Raw genomic sequence first — 17,982 nt, 5'->3', positions numbered from 1 at the left:
TTTCTCGGTTTCTGGAGTAGATACAAGGATGGGGCGGGTCTCTACCGAAACCCTAATCCCTTACCTCCACTTTGGCACTTAGGAAACGAAATAAGTGGAAGGAGAGTGGAGAAATAACGGAAAATATGGAGACAGGTGGACCAGCTCGGCGCCATGCAAGCATTTTTCGCTACAGACATCCCTTGGTTTCTTGGCTGTTTTCTCGTTTTCTGGAGGAGATACAAGGCTGGGGTGGGTCTCCTTTGATACCCTGATCCTTTACCTCCACATTGGCACTTAGGGAAGTAAGATAAGTGGAAGGAGAGTGGAGAATTAATGGAAAATACGGAGACAAGTGGACCAGCTCGGCGCCATGCAAGCATTTTTCGCTGCAGACATTCCTTGGTTTCTTTGTTGTTTTCTCAGTTTCTATAGTTGATACAAGGCTGGGGTGGGTCTCTTATGATACCCTGATCCTTCACCTCCACTTTGAAACTTAGGGGACGAAGTGAAGTGGTAGGAGAGTGGAGAAATAACGGAAAATATGGAGACAGGTGGACCAGCTCGGCGCCATGCAAGCATTTTTTGCTTCAGACATCCCTTAGTTTCTTCGCTGTTTTCTCGGTTTCTAAACCAGATAGAAAATTTGGGTTACTCTCTTATGATACCCTGATCCTTCACCTCCCCTTTTCAACTTACAGAACCTACATAAGTGGAAGGAGAGTGGAGAAATAAATGAAAATGTGGGGACAAGTGGACCAGATTCCCGCAATGCAAGCACTTTTCGTGATATTCATTCCTTGGTTTCTTGGTTGTTTTCTCGGTTTCTAGAATGAATAGAAGAACTTGGATTGGTCTCTACAGATTTTCCGATTCATCACCTCCACTTTGCCACTTACAGAATGAAGATAAGTGGAAAAAGAGTGGAGAAATAACGGAAAATATGGAGACAGGTGGACCAGCTCGGCGCCTTGGAAGCATTTCTCGCTACAGATATCCCTTGATTTCTTCGCTGTTTTCTCGGTTTCTATAATAGATAGAAAACTTGGGTTGGTCTCTACTGATGCTCTGATCCTTCTCCTCCATTTTGCCACATACAGAATATATATAAGTAGAAGGAGAGTAGAGAAATAACGAAAAATATTGTGACAAGTGAACCAGATTCGCGCCATGCAAGCAATTTTTTCGACATACATCCCTTGGTTTCCTGGCTGTTTTCTCGGTTTCTGGAGTAGATACAAGTCTGGGATTGATCGCTCATGATACCCTCATCCTTCGTCTCTACTTTGGCACTTAGAGAATGAAGATAAGCGGAACGAGAGTGGAGAAATAAACGAAAAAGTGGAGACAGGTGGACCAGCTCGGTGCCGTGGAAGCACTTTTCGCTGCAGACATCCCTTGGTTTCTTGGCTGTTTTCTCGGTTTCTAGAATGAATAGAAGGCTCGGGTTAGTCTCTACTGATACCCTGATCTTTCCCCTCCATTTTGACATTTAGAGCACGTACATAAGTGGAAGTAGAGTGGAGCTATGAGAGAAAACATGTGGACAAGTGGACCAGCAATGCCGTAACTGGGCGTGTGTGAGAAAAGAGTAAAAAATGTCGGATCTGCCCCGCACTACTTCCTCCTACATTTTTTATCTCAATAACTACTTTCTGAACGTTTGTATCTGATTTACTTATTGAGAGAGAGAGAGAGAGAGAGAGAGAGAGAGAGAGAGAGAGAGAGAGAGAGAGAGAGAGAGAGAGAGAGAGCACATCCGCCATACTTAAAGCGTCGCGTCAGAGTCGGTTCATGAGTTCATCGCTGGCGCTCGTCACCTCAACATACAAACACACACACACACACACACTCTCGCTCATCCGCCGCCCCCAGACACACACACAGACCATGATGGGTCGTCTCTCACGTCTGCTGCCCCGGGGACACGTCTTCCTCTTCCTGCTGGTGGTGGTGGTGGCGCTGAGCCAGGGAACACGGCGCTGCCGGGAGGCGGACGTGCTGCTCGGAGAAGGGGAGGTGCAGCGCATAGGCGGCGGAACAATGAACGGTTATGGTTATTATGATATGACCGTGTACCTGTGGCCCGAGGAAGGCTTCCTTGGTGTGGGTCTGCAGGCCCTAGTGGACACCCGAAATGGAACAACGGTGAGGCGGGCCGCGTGGCTCTCCAAGGACAGCCTGTTCACCGCCGCCAACACAACCGCCTGGTGGAAGTTGAGGGTGGGGGTGTTGAAGTATCACAGTCACCGTGTGGTGTTCGATGCACGTCTTGGTGATAGTTGGAAGCACTGTTACTCTCGGGGCACCGTTGACAAGCTACAGGGTCTGGACGTGGTGGGTTACGGCCCGTCACGATGGAGACATACGGAACCACCACCTGAGTGTCCCTATCAAGAAACTACCGCATGGTCCTGGCCACGAAACACACCCACCTGCACGGCGCCCCCACCCATCACACGAGCCACTACACCCGCGCCCATCACACGAGCCACTACACCCGCGCCCATCACACGAGCCACTACACCCGCGCCCATCACACGAGCCACTACACCCGCGCCCATCACACGAGCCACTACACCCGCGCCCATCACACGAGCCACTACACCCGCGCCCGACCCTTTGTTGGTGGCAGCGGTGACAGCAGTGCTGGTCGCCCTTGTGACGGCCGTGGCAGCAACACTGATAGCGGCGGACTTGTTCCGCACACAACAGCGTCGCGGAGCGGATCAGAGTAAGTGTGTGTGTGTGTGTGTGTGTGTGTGTGTGTGTGTGTGTGTGTGTGTGTGTGTGTGTGTACATATCTCCGTCCACCTGTCTCCACATTTTCGTTTATTTCTCCACTCTCCTTCCACTTATCTTCGTTCCCTAAGAATCAAACAGAGTTGAAGGATGAGGGTATTAGTAGAGACCAACCCCAGCCTTGTATCTGGTCAACAAACCGAGAAAACAGCCAAGAAACCAAGGGATGTGTGTAGCGAAAAATGCTTGCATCTCGCCGAGCTGGTCCACCTGTCTCCACATTTTCGTTTATTTCTCCACTCTCGTTCCGCTTATCTTCATTCTCTAAGTGCCAAAGTAGAGACGAAGGATCAGGGTATCATGAGCGATCAATCCCAGACTTGTATCTACTCCAGAAACCGAGAAAACAGCCAGGAAACCAAGGGATGTATGTCGAAAAAATTGCTTGCATGGCGCGAATCTGGTTAACTTGTCACAATATTTTTCGTTATTTCTCTACTCTCCTTCCACTTATATATATTCTGTATGTGGCAAAATGGAGGAGAAGGATCAGAGCATCAGTAGAGACCAACCCAAGTTTTCTATCTATTATAGAAAACGAGAAAGCAGCGAAGAAACCAAGGGATGTCTGTAGCGAGAAATGCTTGCATGGCGCCGAGCTGGTCCACCTATCTCCATATTTTTCGTTATTTTTCCACTCTCCTTCCACTTATCTTCGTTCTGGAAGCGGCAAAGTGGAGGTGAAGGATCAGGGTATCAAAACAGACCAACATCAGCCTTGTATCTACTACAGAAACCGAGACAACAGCCAAGAAACCAAGGAATGAATATCACGAAAAGTGCTTGCATTGCGGGAATCTGGTCCACTTGTCACCATATTTTTCGTTATTTCTCCACTCTCCTTCCACTTATGTAGGTTCTGTAAGTTGAAAAGGGGAGGTGAAGGATCAGGGTATCATAAGAGACTAACCCAAGTTTTCTATCTGGTTTAGAAACCGAGAAAACAGCAAAGAAACTACGGAATGTCTGAAGCGAAAAATGATTGCATGGAGCCGAGCTGGTCCACCTGTCTCCTTATTTTCTGTTATTTCTCCACTCTCCTTCCACCTATCTTGATTTTACAAGTGCCAAAATGGAGGTGAAGGAACAGGGTATCATTAGAGACCAACCCGAGTCTTCTATTTGGTAGAGAAACCGAGAAAACAGCCAAGAAACCAAGGGACGTATGTAGCGAAAAATGCTTGCATGGCGCCGAGCTGGTCCACCTGACACAATATTTTCCGGTTTTTCTCCACTCTCCTTCCACTTATCTTCGTTCCCTAAATCACAAAGTGGAGGTGAAGGATCATGGTATCAGTAAAGACCAACCCCAGCCTTGTATCCACTCTAGAAACCGAGAAAACAGCCAAGAAACCAAGGGATGTCTGTAGCGAAAAATGCTTGCATGGCGCCGAGCTGGTCCACCTGTCTCCATATTTTCCGTTATTTCTCCACTCTCCTTCCACTTATCTTCGTTCTGTAAGTGGCAAAGTGGAGGTGAAGGATGAGGGTATCATAAGAGATCAATTCCAGCATTGTATCTGCTAGAAACCGAGAAAACAGCCAAGAAACCAAGGGATGTCTGTAGCGAAAAATGCTTGCATGGCGCCGAGCTGGTCCACCTGTCTCCACATTTTCGTTTATTTCTCCACTCTCGTTCCACTTATCTTCATTCTGTAAGTGCCAAAGTAGAGACGAAGGATCAGGGTATCATGAGCGATCAATCCCAGACTTGTATCTACTCCAGAAACCGAGAAAACAGCCAGGAAACCAAGGGATGTATGTCGAAAAAATTGCTTGAATGGCGCGAATCTGGATCACTTGTAAACACATTTTTCGTTATTTCTCTACTCCCCTTCCACTTATATATATTCTGTATGTGGCAAAATGGAGGAGAAGGATCAGAGCATCAGTAGAGACCAACCCAAGTTTTCTATCTATTATAGAAACCGAGAAAACAGCGAAGAAATCAAGGGATGTCTGTAGCGAAAAATGCTTGCATGGCGCCGAGCTGGTCCACCTGTCTCCATATTTTCCGTTATTTCTCCACTCTCCTTCCACTTATCTTCGTTCTGGAAGCGGCAAAGTGTAGGTGAAGGATCAGGGTATCATAAGAGACCATCATCAGCCATGTATCTACTACAGAAACCAAGAAAACAGCCAAGAAACCAAGGGATGTCTGTATCGAAAAATGCTTGCATGGCGCCGAGCTGGTCCACCTTTCCCCACAATTTCGCTTATTTCTCCACTCTCCTTCCACTTATCTTCCTTCCTTAAGTGTCAAATTGGAGGTGAAGGATCAGGGTATTATTGGAAGCTATTCCCAGCCTTGTACCCACTACAGAAACCGAGAAAACAGCCAAGAAACCAAGGGATGTCTCTGGCGAAAAATGCATGCATGGCGAAGAGCTGGTCCACCTGTCTCCATATTTTCCGTTATTTCTCCACTCTCCTTCCACTTATCTTCGTTCTGTAAGTGGCAAAGTGGAGGTGAGGAATCGGAATATCTGTAGAGACCAATCCAAGTCTTCTATTCATTCTAGAAACCGAGAAAACAACAAAGAAATCAAGGGATGTCTATGGCCATGAAGTGCTTGCAAGGCGCCGAGCTCGTCCACTCGTCTCCATATTTTTGCTTATTTCTCCACTCTCCTTCCTCCTATCTACGTTCTCTAGGTGGCAAAGTGCAGGTGGTGGATCAGGGTATCTGAAGAGACCCAGCCGAGTCTTCTATTCATAATAGAAACCGATAAAACAGCCAAAAAACCAAGGGATGTATGTCGCTTGCATGGCGCCGAGCTGGTCCACCTGTCCCCACATTTTCATTTATTTCTCCACTCTCCTTCCACTTATCTTAGTTCTTGAAGTGGCAAAGTATAAGTGAAAGATCAGTGTATCGGTAGAGATAAACCCGAGTCTTCTATTAATTCTAGAAACCGAGAAAACAGCCAAGAAACCAAGGGATGTCTGTATCGAAAAATGCTTGTATGGCGCCGAGCTGGTCCACCTGTCTCCATATTTTCCGTTATTTCTCCACTCTCCTTCCACTTCACTTCGTTCCCTAAGTTTCAAAGTGGAGGTGAAGGATCAGGGTATCATAAGAGACCCACCCCAGCCTTGTATCAACTATAGAAACCGAGAAAACAACAAAGAGACCAAGGAATGTCTGCAGCGAAAAATGCTTGCATGGCGCCGAGCTGGTCCACCTGTCTCCCTATTTTCCATTAATTCTCCACTCTCCTTCCACTTATCTTACTTCCCTAAGTGCCAATGTGGAGGTAAAGGATCAGGGTATCAAAGGAGATCAATCCCAGCCTTGTATCTCCTCCAGAAAACGAGAAAACAGCCAAGAAACCAAGGGATATCTGTATCGAAAAATGGTTTTATGGCGCCGAGCTGGTCCACCTGTCTCCCTATTTTCCGTTATTTCTCCACTCTCCTTCCACTTATCTTACTTCCCAAAGTGCCAATGTGGAGGTAAAGGATCAGGGTATCATAGGAGACAAATCCCAGCCTTGTATCTACTCTAGAAAACGAGAAAACAGCCAAGAAACCAAGGGATGTCTGTATCGAAAAATGCTTGTATGGCGCCGAGCTGATCCACCTGTCTCTATATTCTCCGTTATTTCTCCACTCTCCTTCCACTTATCTTCGTTCTGTAAGCAGCAAAGTTGAGGTGAGGGATGAAGGTATCAGAAGCGACCCACCCAAGTCTTCTATCTGGTCGAGAAACCGAGAAAACAGCCAAGAAACCAAGGGATGTCTCTAGCGAAAAATGCATGCATGGCGAAGAGCTGGTCCACCTGTCTCCACATTTTCGTTTATTTCTCCACTCTCGTTCCACTTATCTTCATTCTGTAAGTGGCAAAGTGGAGGTGAAGAATCGGAATATCTGTAGAGACCAATCCGAGTCTTCTATTCATTCTAGAAACCGAGAAAACAGCCAAGAAACCATGGGATGTCTATGGCCATGAAGTGCTTGTATGGCGCCGAGCTGGTCCACCTGTCTCTATATTTTCCGGTTTTTCTCCACTCTCCTTCCACTTATCTTCGTTTCCTAAATCACAAAGAGGAGGTGAAGGATCAGGGTATCAATAGAGACCAACCTAAGCTTTGTATCCACTCCAGAAACCGAGAAAACAGCCAAGAAACCAAGGGATGTCTGCAGCGAAAAGTGCTTCAATGGTACCGAGCTGGTCCACTTGTCTCCACATTTTCGTTTATTTCTCCACTCTCCTTCCACTTATCTTAAATCTCTAAGTGCCAAAGTGGAGATGAAGGATGAGGGTATCATAAGAGATCAATTCCAGCATTGTATCCACTGCAGAAACCGAGAAAACAGCCAAGAAACCAAGGGATGTCTGTAGCGAAAAGTGCTTGCATGGCGCCGAGCTGGTCCACCTGTCCCCACAATTTCGTTTATTTCTCCACTCTCCTTCCACTTATCTTCCTTCCTTAAGTGTCAAAGTGGAGGTGAAGGATCATGGTATCAGTATAGACCCACTCGATTCTTCTATTCATAACAGAAACCGAGAAAACAGCCAAGAAACCAAGGGATGTCTGTAGCGAAAAATGCTTGCATGGCGCCGAGCTGGTCCACCTGTCTCCATATTTTCCATTAATTCTCCACTCTCCTTCCACTTATCTTACTTCCCTGAGTGCTAATGTGCAGGTAAAGGATCAGGGTATCAAAGGAGATCAATCCCAGCCTTGTATCTACTCTAGAAAACGAGAAAACAGCCAAGAAACCAAGGGATGTCTGTATCGAAAAATGGTTTTATGGCGCCGAGCTGGTCCACCTGTCCCCAGTTTTTCGGTTATTTCTCCACTCTCCTTCCACTTATCTTACTTCTAAGTGCCAAAGTGGAGGTGAAGGATCAGGGTATCATAGAGATAAACCCAGCCTTGTATCTACTAGAAACCGAGAAAACAGCCAAGAAACCAAGGGATGTCTGTAGCGAAAAATGCTTGCATGGCGCCGAGCTGGTCCACCTGTCTCCATATTTTCCGTTATTTCTCCACTCTCCTTCCACTTACTTCGTTTCCTAAGTGCCAAAGTGGAGGTGAAGGATCATGGTATCAGAAGAGACCACCCAAGTCTTCTATCTCTTCGAGAAACCGAGAAAACAGCCAAGAAACCAGGGGATGTCTCTAGCGAAAAATGCTTGCATGGGGAAGAGCTGGTCCACCTGTCTCCATTTTCATTTATTTCTCCACTCTCCTTCCACTTATCTTAGTTCTCTAAGTGGCAAAGTGGAGGTGAAGGATCAGGGTATCATAGAGACCAATCAGTCTTCTATTAATTCTAGAAACCGAGAAAACAGCCAAGAAACCAAGGGATGTCTATGGCCATGAAGTGCTTGCATGGCGCCGAGCTGGTCCACCTATCTCCATATTTTCCGTTATTTTTCCACTCTCCTTCCACTTATCTCCGTTCCTAAATCACAAAGTGGAGGTGAAGGATCAGGGTATCAATAGAGACCAACCCAGCTTTGTATCCACTCTAGAAACCGAGAAAACAGCCAAGAAACCAAGGGATGTCTGCAGCGAAAAGTGCTTCCATGGCACCGAGCTGGTCCACCTGTCTCCACATTTTCGTTTATTTCTCCACTCTCCTTCCACTTATCTTAAATCTCTAAGTGCCAAAGTGGAGATGAAGGATGAGGGTATCATAAGAGATCAATTCCAGCATTGTATCCACTGCAGAAACCGAGAAAACAGCCAAGAAACCAAGGGATGTCTGTAGCGAAAAATGCTTGCATGGCGCCGAGCTGGTCCACCTGTCTCCACATTTTCGTTTATTTCTCCACTCTCCTTCCACTTATCTTCCTTCCTTAAGTGTCAAAGTGGAGGTGAAGGATCAGGGTATTAGTAGAGACCAACCCAAGCCTTGTATCTACTCTAGAAACCGAGAAAACAGCCAAGAAACCAAGGATGTCTGAAGCGAAAAATGCTTGCATGGCGCCGAGCTGGTCCACCTGTCTCCATATTTTCCGTTATTTCTCCACTCTCCTTCCACTTATCTTCGTTCCCTAAGTCACAAAGAGGAGGTGAAGGATCAGGGTATCATAAGAGAGTAACCCAAGACTTGTATCCACTCTAGAAACCGAGAAAACAGCCAAGAAACCAAGGGATGTCTGTAGCGAAAAATGCTTGCATGGCGCCGAGCTGGTCCACCTGTCTCCATATTTTCCGTTATTTCTCCACTCTCCTTCCACTTACTTCGTTTCCTAAGTGCCAAAGTGGAGGTAAGGGATTAGGGTTTCGGTAGAGACCAACCCCATCCTTGTATCCACTCCAGAAACCGAGAAAACAACAAAGAAACCATGGGATGTCTATTGCCATGAAGTGCTTGCATGGTGCCGAGCTCGTCCACTCGTCTCCATATTTTTGCTTATTTCTCCACTCTCCTTCCTCCTATCTACGTTCTCTAGGTGGCAAAGTGCAGGTGGTGGATCAGGGTATCAGAAGAGACCCAGCCGAGTCTTTCATTCATAATAGAAACCGATAAAACAGCCAAGAAACCAAGGGATGTATGTCGCTTGCATGGCGCCGAGCTGGTCCACCTGTCCCCACATTTTCATTTATTTCTCCACTCTCCTTCCACTTATCTTCGTTCTTGAAGTGGCAAAGTGTAAGTGAAAGATCAGTGTATCGGTAGAGATAAACCCGAGTCTTCTATTAATTCTAGAAACCGAGAAAACAGCCAAGAAACCAAGGGATGTCTGTAGCGAGAAATGCTTGCATGGCGCCGAGCTGGTCCACCTGTCTCCACATTTTCGTTTATTTCTCCACTCTCCTTCCACTTCACTTCGTTCCCTAAGGTTCAAAGTGGAGGTGAAGGATCAGGGTATCATAAGAGACCCACCCCAGCCTTGTATCAACTATAGAAACTGAGAAAACAACAAAAAAAACAAGGAATGTCTGCAGCGAAAAATGCTTGCATGGCGCCGAGCTGGTCCACTTGTCTCCCTATTTTCCATTAATTCTCCACTCTCCTTCCACTTATCTTACTTCCCTAAGTGCCAATGTGGAGGTAAAGGATCAGGGTATCAAAGGAGACCCACCCCAGCCTTGTATCTTCTCCAGAAAATGAGAAAACAGCCAAGAAACCAAGGGATGTCTCTAGCGAAAAGTGCTTGCATGGCGCCGAGCTGGTCCACCTCTCCCCACAATTTCGTTTATTTCTCCACTCTCCTTCCACTTATCTTCGTTCTGTAGGCGGCAAAGTGGAGGTGAAGGATCAGGGTATCAAAAGAGACCAACATCAGCCTTGTATCTACTACTGAAACCGAGAAAACAGCCAAGAAACCACGGGATGTCTGTATCGAAAAATGCTTGCATGGCGCCGAGCTGGTCCACCTGTCTCCATATTTTCCGTTATTCCTCCACTCTCCTTCCACTTATCTTCGTTCTGTAGGCGGCAAAGTGGAGGTGAAGGATCAGGGTATCATAAGAAATCAACATCATTCTTGTATCTACTACAAAAACCGAGAAAACAGCCAAGAAACCAAGGGATGTCTGTAGCGAAAAATGCTTGCATTGCGCCGAGCTGGTCCACCTCTCCCCACAATTTCGTTTATTTCTCCACTCTCCTTCCACTTATCTTCCTTCCTTAAGTGTCAAAGTGGAGGTGAAGGATCATGGTATCAGTATAGACCCACTCGATTCTTCTATTCATAACAGAAACCGAGAAAACAGCCAAGAAACCAAGGGATGTCTGTAGCGAAAAATGCTTTTATGGCGCAGAGCTGGTCAACCTGTCTCCATATTTTCCGTTATTTCTCCACTCTCCTTCCACTTATCTTCGTTCCCTAAGTCACAAAGAGGAGGTGACGGATCAGGGTATCATTAGAGATCAATCCCAGCCTTGTATCCACTAAAGAAACCGAGAAAACAGCGAAGAAATCAAGGGATGTCTGCAGCGAAAAGTGCTTCCATGGCACCGGGCTGGTCCACCTGTCTCCAGATTTTCGTTTATTTCTCCATTCTCCTTCCACTTATCTTCCTTCCTTAAGTGTCAAAGTGGAGGTGAAGGATCAGAGTATCATAAGAGACTAACGTAAGTTTTCTATCTGGTTTAGAAACGGAGAAAACAGCCAAGAAACCAAGGGATGTCTGAAGCGAAAAATGCTTGCATGGCGCCGAGCTGGTCCACCTGTCTCCATATTTTCCATTATTTCTCCACTCTCCTTCCACTTATCTTCGTTCCCTAAGAATCAAAGCAGAGCTAAAGGATGAGGGTATTAGTAGAGACCAACCCCAGCCTTCTATCTGGTCAGCAAACCGAGAAAACAGCCAAGAAACCAAGGGATGTCTGTAGCGAAAAATGCTTGCATCTCGCCGAGCTGGTCCACCTGTCTCCACATTTTCGTTTATTTCTCCACTCTCGTTCCGCTTATCTTCATTCTCTAAGTGCCAAAGTAGAGACGAAGGATCAGGGTATCATGAGCGATCAATCCCAGACTTGTATCTACTCCAGAAACCGAGAAAACAGCCAGGAAACCAAGGGATGTATGTCGAAAAAATTGCTTGCATGGCGCGAATCTCGTTCACTTGTGAACACATTTTTCGTTATTTCTCTAGTCCCCTTCTACTTATATATATTCTGTATGTGGCAAAATGGAGTAGAAGGATCAGAGCATCAGTAGAGACCAACCCAAGTTTTCTATCTATTATAGAAACCGAGAAAACAGCGAAGAAATCAAGGGATGTCTGTAGCGAGAAATGCTTGCATGGCGCCGAGCTGGTCCACCTATCTCTATATTTTCCGTTATTTTTCCACTCTCCTTCCACTTATCTTCGTTCTGTAAGCGGCAAAGTGGAGGTGAAGGATCAGGGTATCATAAGAGACCATCATCAGCCTTGTATCCACTACAGAAACCGAGAAAACAGCCAAGAAACCATGGGATGTCTATGGCCATGAAGTGCTTGCATGGCGCCGAGGTCGTCCACTCGTCTCCATATTTTTGCTTATTTCTCCATTCCGTTTCCATTTATAAACGTTCATTAAATGCCAAAGTAGAAGAGAAGGATCAGAGTATCGGTAGAGACCAACCCGATTTTTCTAGCTGGTCTAAAAACCGAGAAAACAGCCAAGAAACCAAGGGATATCAATCGCGAAACGTGCTTGAATGGCGCCGAGGTGATCCACCTGTCTCCATATTTTCAATTATTTCTCCACTCTCCTTCCACTTATCTTCGTTCCCTAAGTGTCAAAGTGGAGTTGAAGGATCAGGGTATCATAAGAGACCAACATCAGCCATGTATCTACTACAGAAACCGAGAAAACAGCCAAGAAACCAAGGGATGTCTGTATCGAAAAATGCTTGCATGGCGCCGAGCTGGTCCACCTGTCTCCATATTTTCCGTTATTTCTCCACTCTCCTTCCACTTATCTTCGTTCCCTAAGTGTCAAAGTGGAGTTGAAGGATCAGGGTATCATTATGGATCAACCCCAGTCTTGTATCCACTAGTAACACCGAGAAAACAGACAAGAAACCAAGGAATGAATATCACGAAAAGTGCTTGCATTGCGGGAATCTGGTCCACTTGTCTCCATATTTTCCGTTATTTCTCCACTCTCCTTCCACGTATCTTCGTTCCTTAAGTGGCAAAGTGGAGGTAAAGGATCAGGGTATCAGTAGAGACCCACCTGAGCCTTGTATCCACTCTAAAACCCGAGAAAACAACAAAGAAACCAAGGGATGTAGTACGTCGCCATGAAGTACCAGCATGGCGGGACCCTCCTCACATTTTTGCTTATTGCTCCACATTCCTTCCACTTCTCTTCCATCTGTTAGCACGTGGAGGAGAGGCACAAACACACACTTGTAGGCACAAACACACACTTGTAGGCACAAACACACACTTGTATGCACAAACACACACTTGTAGGCACAAACACACACTTGTAGACACAAACACACACTTGTAGGCACAAACACACACTTGCAGGCACAAACACACACTTGTAGGCACAAACACACACTTGTAGACACAAACACACACTTGTAGGCACAAACACACACTTGTAGGCACAAACACACACTTGTAGGCACAAACACACACTTGCAGGCACAAACACACACTTGTAGGCACAAACACACACTTGTAGGCACAAACACTCACTTGTAGACACAAACACTCACTTGTATGCACAAACACACTCCTCAAGGCACAAACACACACTCCTAGGCACAAACACACACTTGTAGGCACAAACACACACTTGTAGGCACAAACACACACTTGTAGGCACAAACACACACTTGTAGGCACAAACACACACTTGTAGGCACAAACACACACTTGTAGGCACAAACACACACTTGTAGGCACAAACACACACTTGTAGGCACAAACACACACACTTGCAGGCACAAACACACACTTGTAGGCACAAACACACACTTGTAGGCACAAACACACACTTGTAGGCACAAACACACACTTGTAGGCACAAACACACACTTGTAGGCACAAACACACACTTGTAGGCACAAACACACACTTTGAGGCACAAACACACACTTGTAGGCACAAACACACACTTGTAGGCACAAACACACACTTGTAGGCACAAACACACACTTGTAGGCACAAACACACACTTGTAGGCACAAACACACACTTGTAGGCACAAACACACACTTGTAAGCACAAACACACACTTGCAGGCACAAACACACACTTGTAGGCACAAACACACACTTGTAGGCACAAACACACACTTGTAGGCACAAACACACACTTGTAGGCACAAACACACACTTGTAGGCACAAACACACACTTGTAGGCACAAACACACACTTGTAGGCACAAACACACACTTGTAGGCACAAACACACACTTGTAGGCACAAACACACACTTGTAGGCACAAACACACACTTGTAGGCACAAACACACACTTGTAGGCACAAACACACACTTCTAAGCACAAACACACACTTGTAGGCACAAACACACACTTGTAGGCACAAACACACACTTGCAGGCACAAACACACACTTGTAGGCACAAACACACACTTGCAGGCACAAACACACACTTGTAGACACAAACACACACTTGTAGGCACAAACACACACTTGTAGGCACAAACACACACTTGTAGGCACAAACACACACTTGTAGACACAAACACACACTTTTAGGCACAAACACACACTTGTAGGCACAAACACACACTTGCAGGCACAAACACACACACTTGCAGGCACAAACACACACTTGTAGGCACAAACACACACTTGTAGGCACAAACACACACTTGTAGGCACAAACACACACTTGTAGGCACAAACACACACTTGTAGGCACAAACACACACTTGCAGGCACAAACACACACACACTTGTAGGCACAAACACACACTTGCAGGCACAAACACACACTTGTAGGCACAAACACACACTTGTAGGCACAAACACACACTTGTAGGCACAAACACACACTTGTAGGCACAAACACACACTTGTAGGCACAAACACACACTTGTAGGCACAAACACACACTTTCAGTGACTAAAACTCACAATTGTAGGCACAAACACACACTTGTAGGCACAAACACACACTTGTAGGCACAAACACACACTTGTAGGCACAAACACACACTTGTAGGCACAAACACACACTTGCAGGCACAAACACACACTTGTAGACACAAACACACACTTGTAGACACAAACACACACTTGTAGGCACAAACACACACTTGCAGGCACAAACACACACTTGTAGGCACAAACACACACTTGCAGAGAGAGAGAGAGAGAGAGAGAGAGAGAATATCTCCTTATTATCTCTCTCTCACTCTCTCTCTCTCTCTCTCTCTCTCAGGCAAGGAACGTGCCCGAATTAGCCTCCAAAAATTACTCTTGATAAAACAACAACAACAACAACAACAACAACAACAACAACAACAACAACAACAACAACAACAACAACAACAACAACAACAACAACAACAACAACAACAACAACAACAACAACAACAACAACAACAACAACAAAAACGATAATAATGATAATAATAATAATAATAATAATAATAATAATAATAATAATAATAATAATAATAATAATAATAATAATAATAATAATAATAATAACAATAACAATAATAACAATAATAATAATAATAATAATAATAATAATAATAATAATAATAATAATAATAATAATAACAATAATAACAATAATATTACAGCCGCGCCTCTCCTCTCCCTTCTCCAGACGCCGCCTAGACCAGTACACGCCCGCCGCCCCGAGTGACCAGCAGGAGACCCTTGAAGGCGGCAGGGACGGGGCTCCGGGGCACAGAGGCGCCCATTGTGTGTCTCTATATCCTCTATCAACCTGCCCCCCCCCCTCCCTCTCTCTCTCTCTCTCTCTCTCTCTCTCTCTCTCTCTCTCTCTCTCTCTCTCTCTCTCTCTCTCTCTCTCTCTCTCTCTCTCTCTCTCTCTCTCTCTCTCTCTCTCTCTCTCTCTCTCCTCTCCTCCTCCTCCTCTCCTCTCCTCCTCCTCCTCTCCTCTCCTCCCGCGCCAAGGTTGAGTGAAGACATTCTCCTCGTCATCCGTGGAAGGAACACCACACAGAAAGCTCTAAGACATGACAGATATAACATAAGCTTACAACGAGAATACAAAGTCCTGAAGAAGAGAGTCACAGCCGTGATGGGTGCTGCCAGGAAGGACTATTACAGACTTAACACGTCCAGAGGTAACACAACAGCTGAGTGGAGAGTCTTGAAAGAAAGAGTTCCTGGCACAAAGAAACAAGCAAATAAAGTAAATGAGGAATGCAGTGTCGAAGACTTCAACAATTGTTTTTGCTAATGTTGGAAAAAAAGCTTTCGAGGAGTCTCAGAACAATCGCGAAAACTGATCTCCTGAAAACATTAACAGTCGTAACACCTTTCGTCCCCAGCCTACCGATACTGACACAATCATTGTCACCATAAAGCACCTCAAGGAATCCAACCCACACGGATCTGACAACATCTCCCTGAGACTCATCAAAGACGCTCTGCCAGCAATTCTACCGCACATCACATGTATCATAGGTATACACAATAACAAGAGGTATCTTTCCTAATGCCTGGAAGCACGCTATTGTCACACCAATATTTAAGAAAGGAGAAGTAGGCAACAGATGGACAATGTCCTTGCTCCCAGTTGTATCTGAAATATTAGAAAAGATCGTTGCTACTCAGTTGGTCCAATTTATGGAACAGAATTTCCTCTTTAGCAGCACTCAACATGGCTTCAGACCAAACTTATCTACTGAGACTGCTCTCCTACAAGTTTCTAAAAAGATTTATGACACCATGGACAAAGGAGAAATATGTCTTTTAACTCTTTGCGACCTATCTAAAGCTTTTGATAGTGTCTGCCATGACATTCTACTCAGAAAATGCAATGAATTAGGAATCGACATATTTTGGTTTGAAGATTATCTATGTAACAGGACTCAGTCTGTGCGAATTGGTGGAAATTTGTCCTCTAGACTACAAGTATCTTTTGGAGTCCCGCAAGGATCCATTCAGGGCCCATTGCTATTTAAGGTTTATGTAAATGACCTGTCACAAGAAATTAAAGACTGTTTTGCTATACATTATGCTGACGACACACAATTCATTCAAACTGGAAATACTGAAAATCTATCTGAAGTAATTCTTTGAACAGGACAGACGTTAGAAAAAATTAAAAACTATTTTAATAGGAATGGTCTCTTGCTGAACTCCAAAAAGACTCAATGTATATTTCTAGGCACAAGAGCTCTGATACCACGAGTACCGGATAACACCACACTCAAAGTAGGGGGTGCCTTAGTTAAGCCCTGCCAAAATGTCGAGACCTTGGGGCTACATTTTGACAGGAACATGCTGCTTGATACGCACGTGACAGAAATTACTTAAAAAGTATCTGGCATGCTTATGTACATAAATCGCCTTCAATACTTGCTCAGGAGGGAGGCAGGTTAATTAACAGTGGTTCAGACACTTGCTCCAAGTCACCTTAACTATGGGATAACTGTTTGGGGCACCACAAATATCACACAGCTGAGAAGGATTCAAAGGATACAGAATTTTGCTGCAAAAGTGGTTACTGGAGGAGCCAAGTTTGACCGTGTAACCAAACTCTGATATGAATTACAATGGCCAAATATTGAACAGAAGTGCATTTTTGAACAGTGCATCATAGTATTCAAGGCCCCGAAGAAACATTTTCCCGGAGGACAATTCTCTTTTCCACGAGTAAGACAAATAGTTGACACAAACACTGGACTAAAAACTCTACTCTATGTACAAAAACACACACTGACATTGGGTCCCGATCTATTACAGTCAGAGGGCCAAGAATATGGAATAGTCTCCAAAAAAGTAAAGAAATGTTAGAGTTTGAATGGCTTTAACGTCTACCTGAGGAAACACCTCTAGCACAGGTAACTAATTGCTCTGATTACTCTCTTATTAGACTTTATCTTATAATGTTTTACATGATGTCCTGGATATTAGTCCACGCTTTCTTTTTATCAGCAATTATATTCTAGTTATATTTAAAAAAAAGAAAATTTCATCGCACTCTCTGTATCTTGCTATGATCAATAGTTTTAAGCCTGTAAAGAACAACCATTGTATAAAATGGAAATAAACATACTGATTCTGATTCTGATTCTCTCTCTCTCTCTCTCTCTCTCTATATATATATATATATATATATATATATATATATATATATATATATATATATATATATATATATATATATATATATATATATATATATATATATATATATATATATATATATTTAAATATATATACATATATGTATATATATATATATATATATATATATATATATATATATATATATATATATATATATATATATATATATATATATATATATATTTTTTTTTTTTTTTTTTTTTTTTACAACAAAGGAGGCAGCTCAAGGGCACAAAAAAAAGAAAACAATAATTAGAAAAAAGGCCCGCTACTCGCTGCTCCTAAAAAAGAAACAAAAGAGGTGGCCGAAAGCAAGATCAAATACTGGAGGAGAGGTGTCCTGATACCCTCCTCTTGAAAGAGTTCAAGTCGTAGGCAGGAGGAAATACAGATGAAGGAAGATTGTTCCAGAGTTTACCAGCGTGAGGGATGAAAGACATACTCATTGTTAGAAAAGATCTGGAGTACAGAGAAAATGC

General features: G+C 44.3%; 1 protein-coding gene across 1 annotated transcript; it reads left to right on the top strand.

Annotated features, from left to right (window-relative positions):
• Nucleotides 1–1,768: 1,768 nt before the first annotated feature.
• Nucleotides 1,769–17,438, top strand: LOC127008045 (uncharacterized). The gene is made up of 2 exons (XM_050879568.1): nt 1,769–2,713; nt 15,003–17,438. The coding sequence occupies exons 1-2, from the start codon at nt 1,774–1,776 to the stop codon at nt 15,011–15,013; spliced, it is 951 nt and encodes a 316-aa protein (XP_050735525.1). The 5' UTR covers nt 1,769–1,773; the 3' UTR covers nt 15,014–17,438.
• Nucleotides 17,439–17,982: the final 544 nt, after the last annotated feature.

The sequence above is a fragment of the Eriocheir sinensis genome, chromosome 4 (genome assembly GCF_024679095.1).
Source record: "Eriocheir sinensis breed Jianghai 21 chromosome 4, ASM2467909v1, whole genome shotgun sequence".
In the NCBI taxonomy this organism is placed as follows: Eukaryota; Metazoa; Arthropoda; class Malacostraca; order Decapoda; family Varunidae; genus Eriocheir; species Eriocheir sinensis.
Note: the sequence above shows the minus strand (reverse complement) of the source record. Positions and strands in the feature narration are given on the sequence as shown.

Bases quoted from the DNA above. Each gene is read 5' to 3' on its own strand.
- LOC127008045 (XM_050879568.1), top strand. From the start codon at position 1,774: ATGAGTTCATCGCTGGCGCTCGTCACCTCAACATACAAACACACACAC.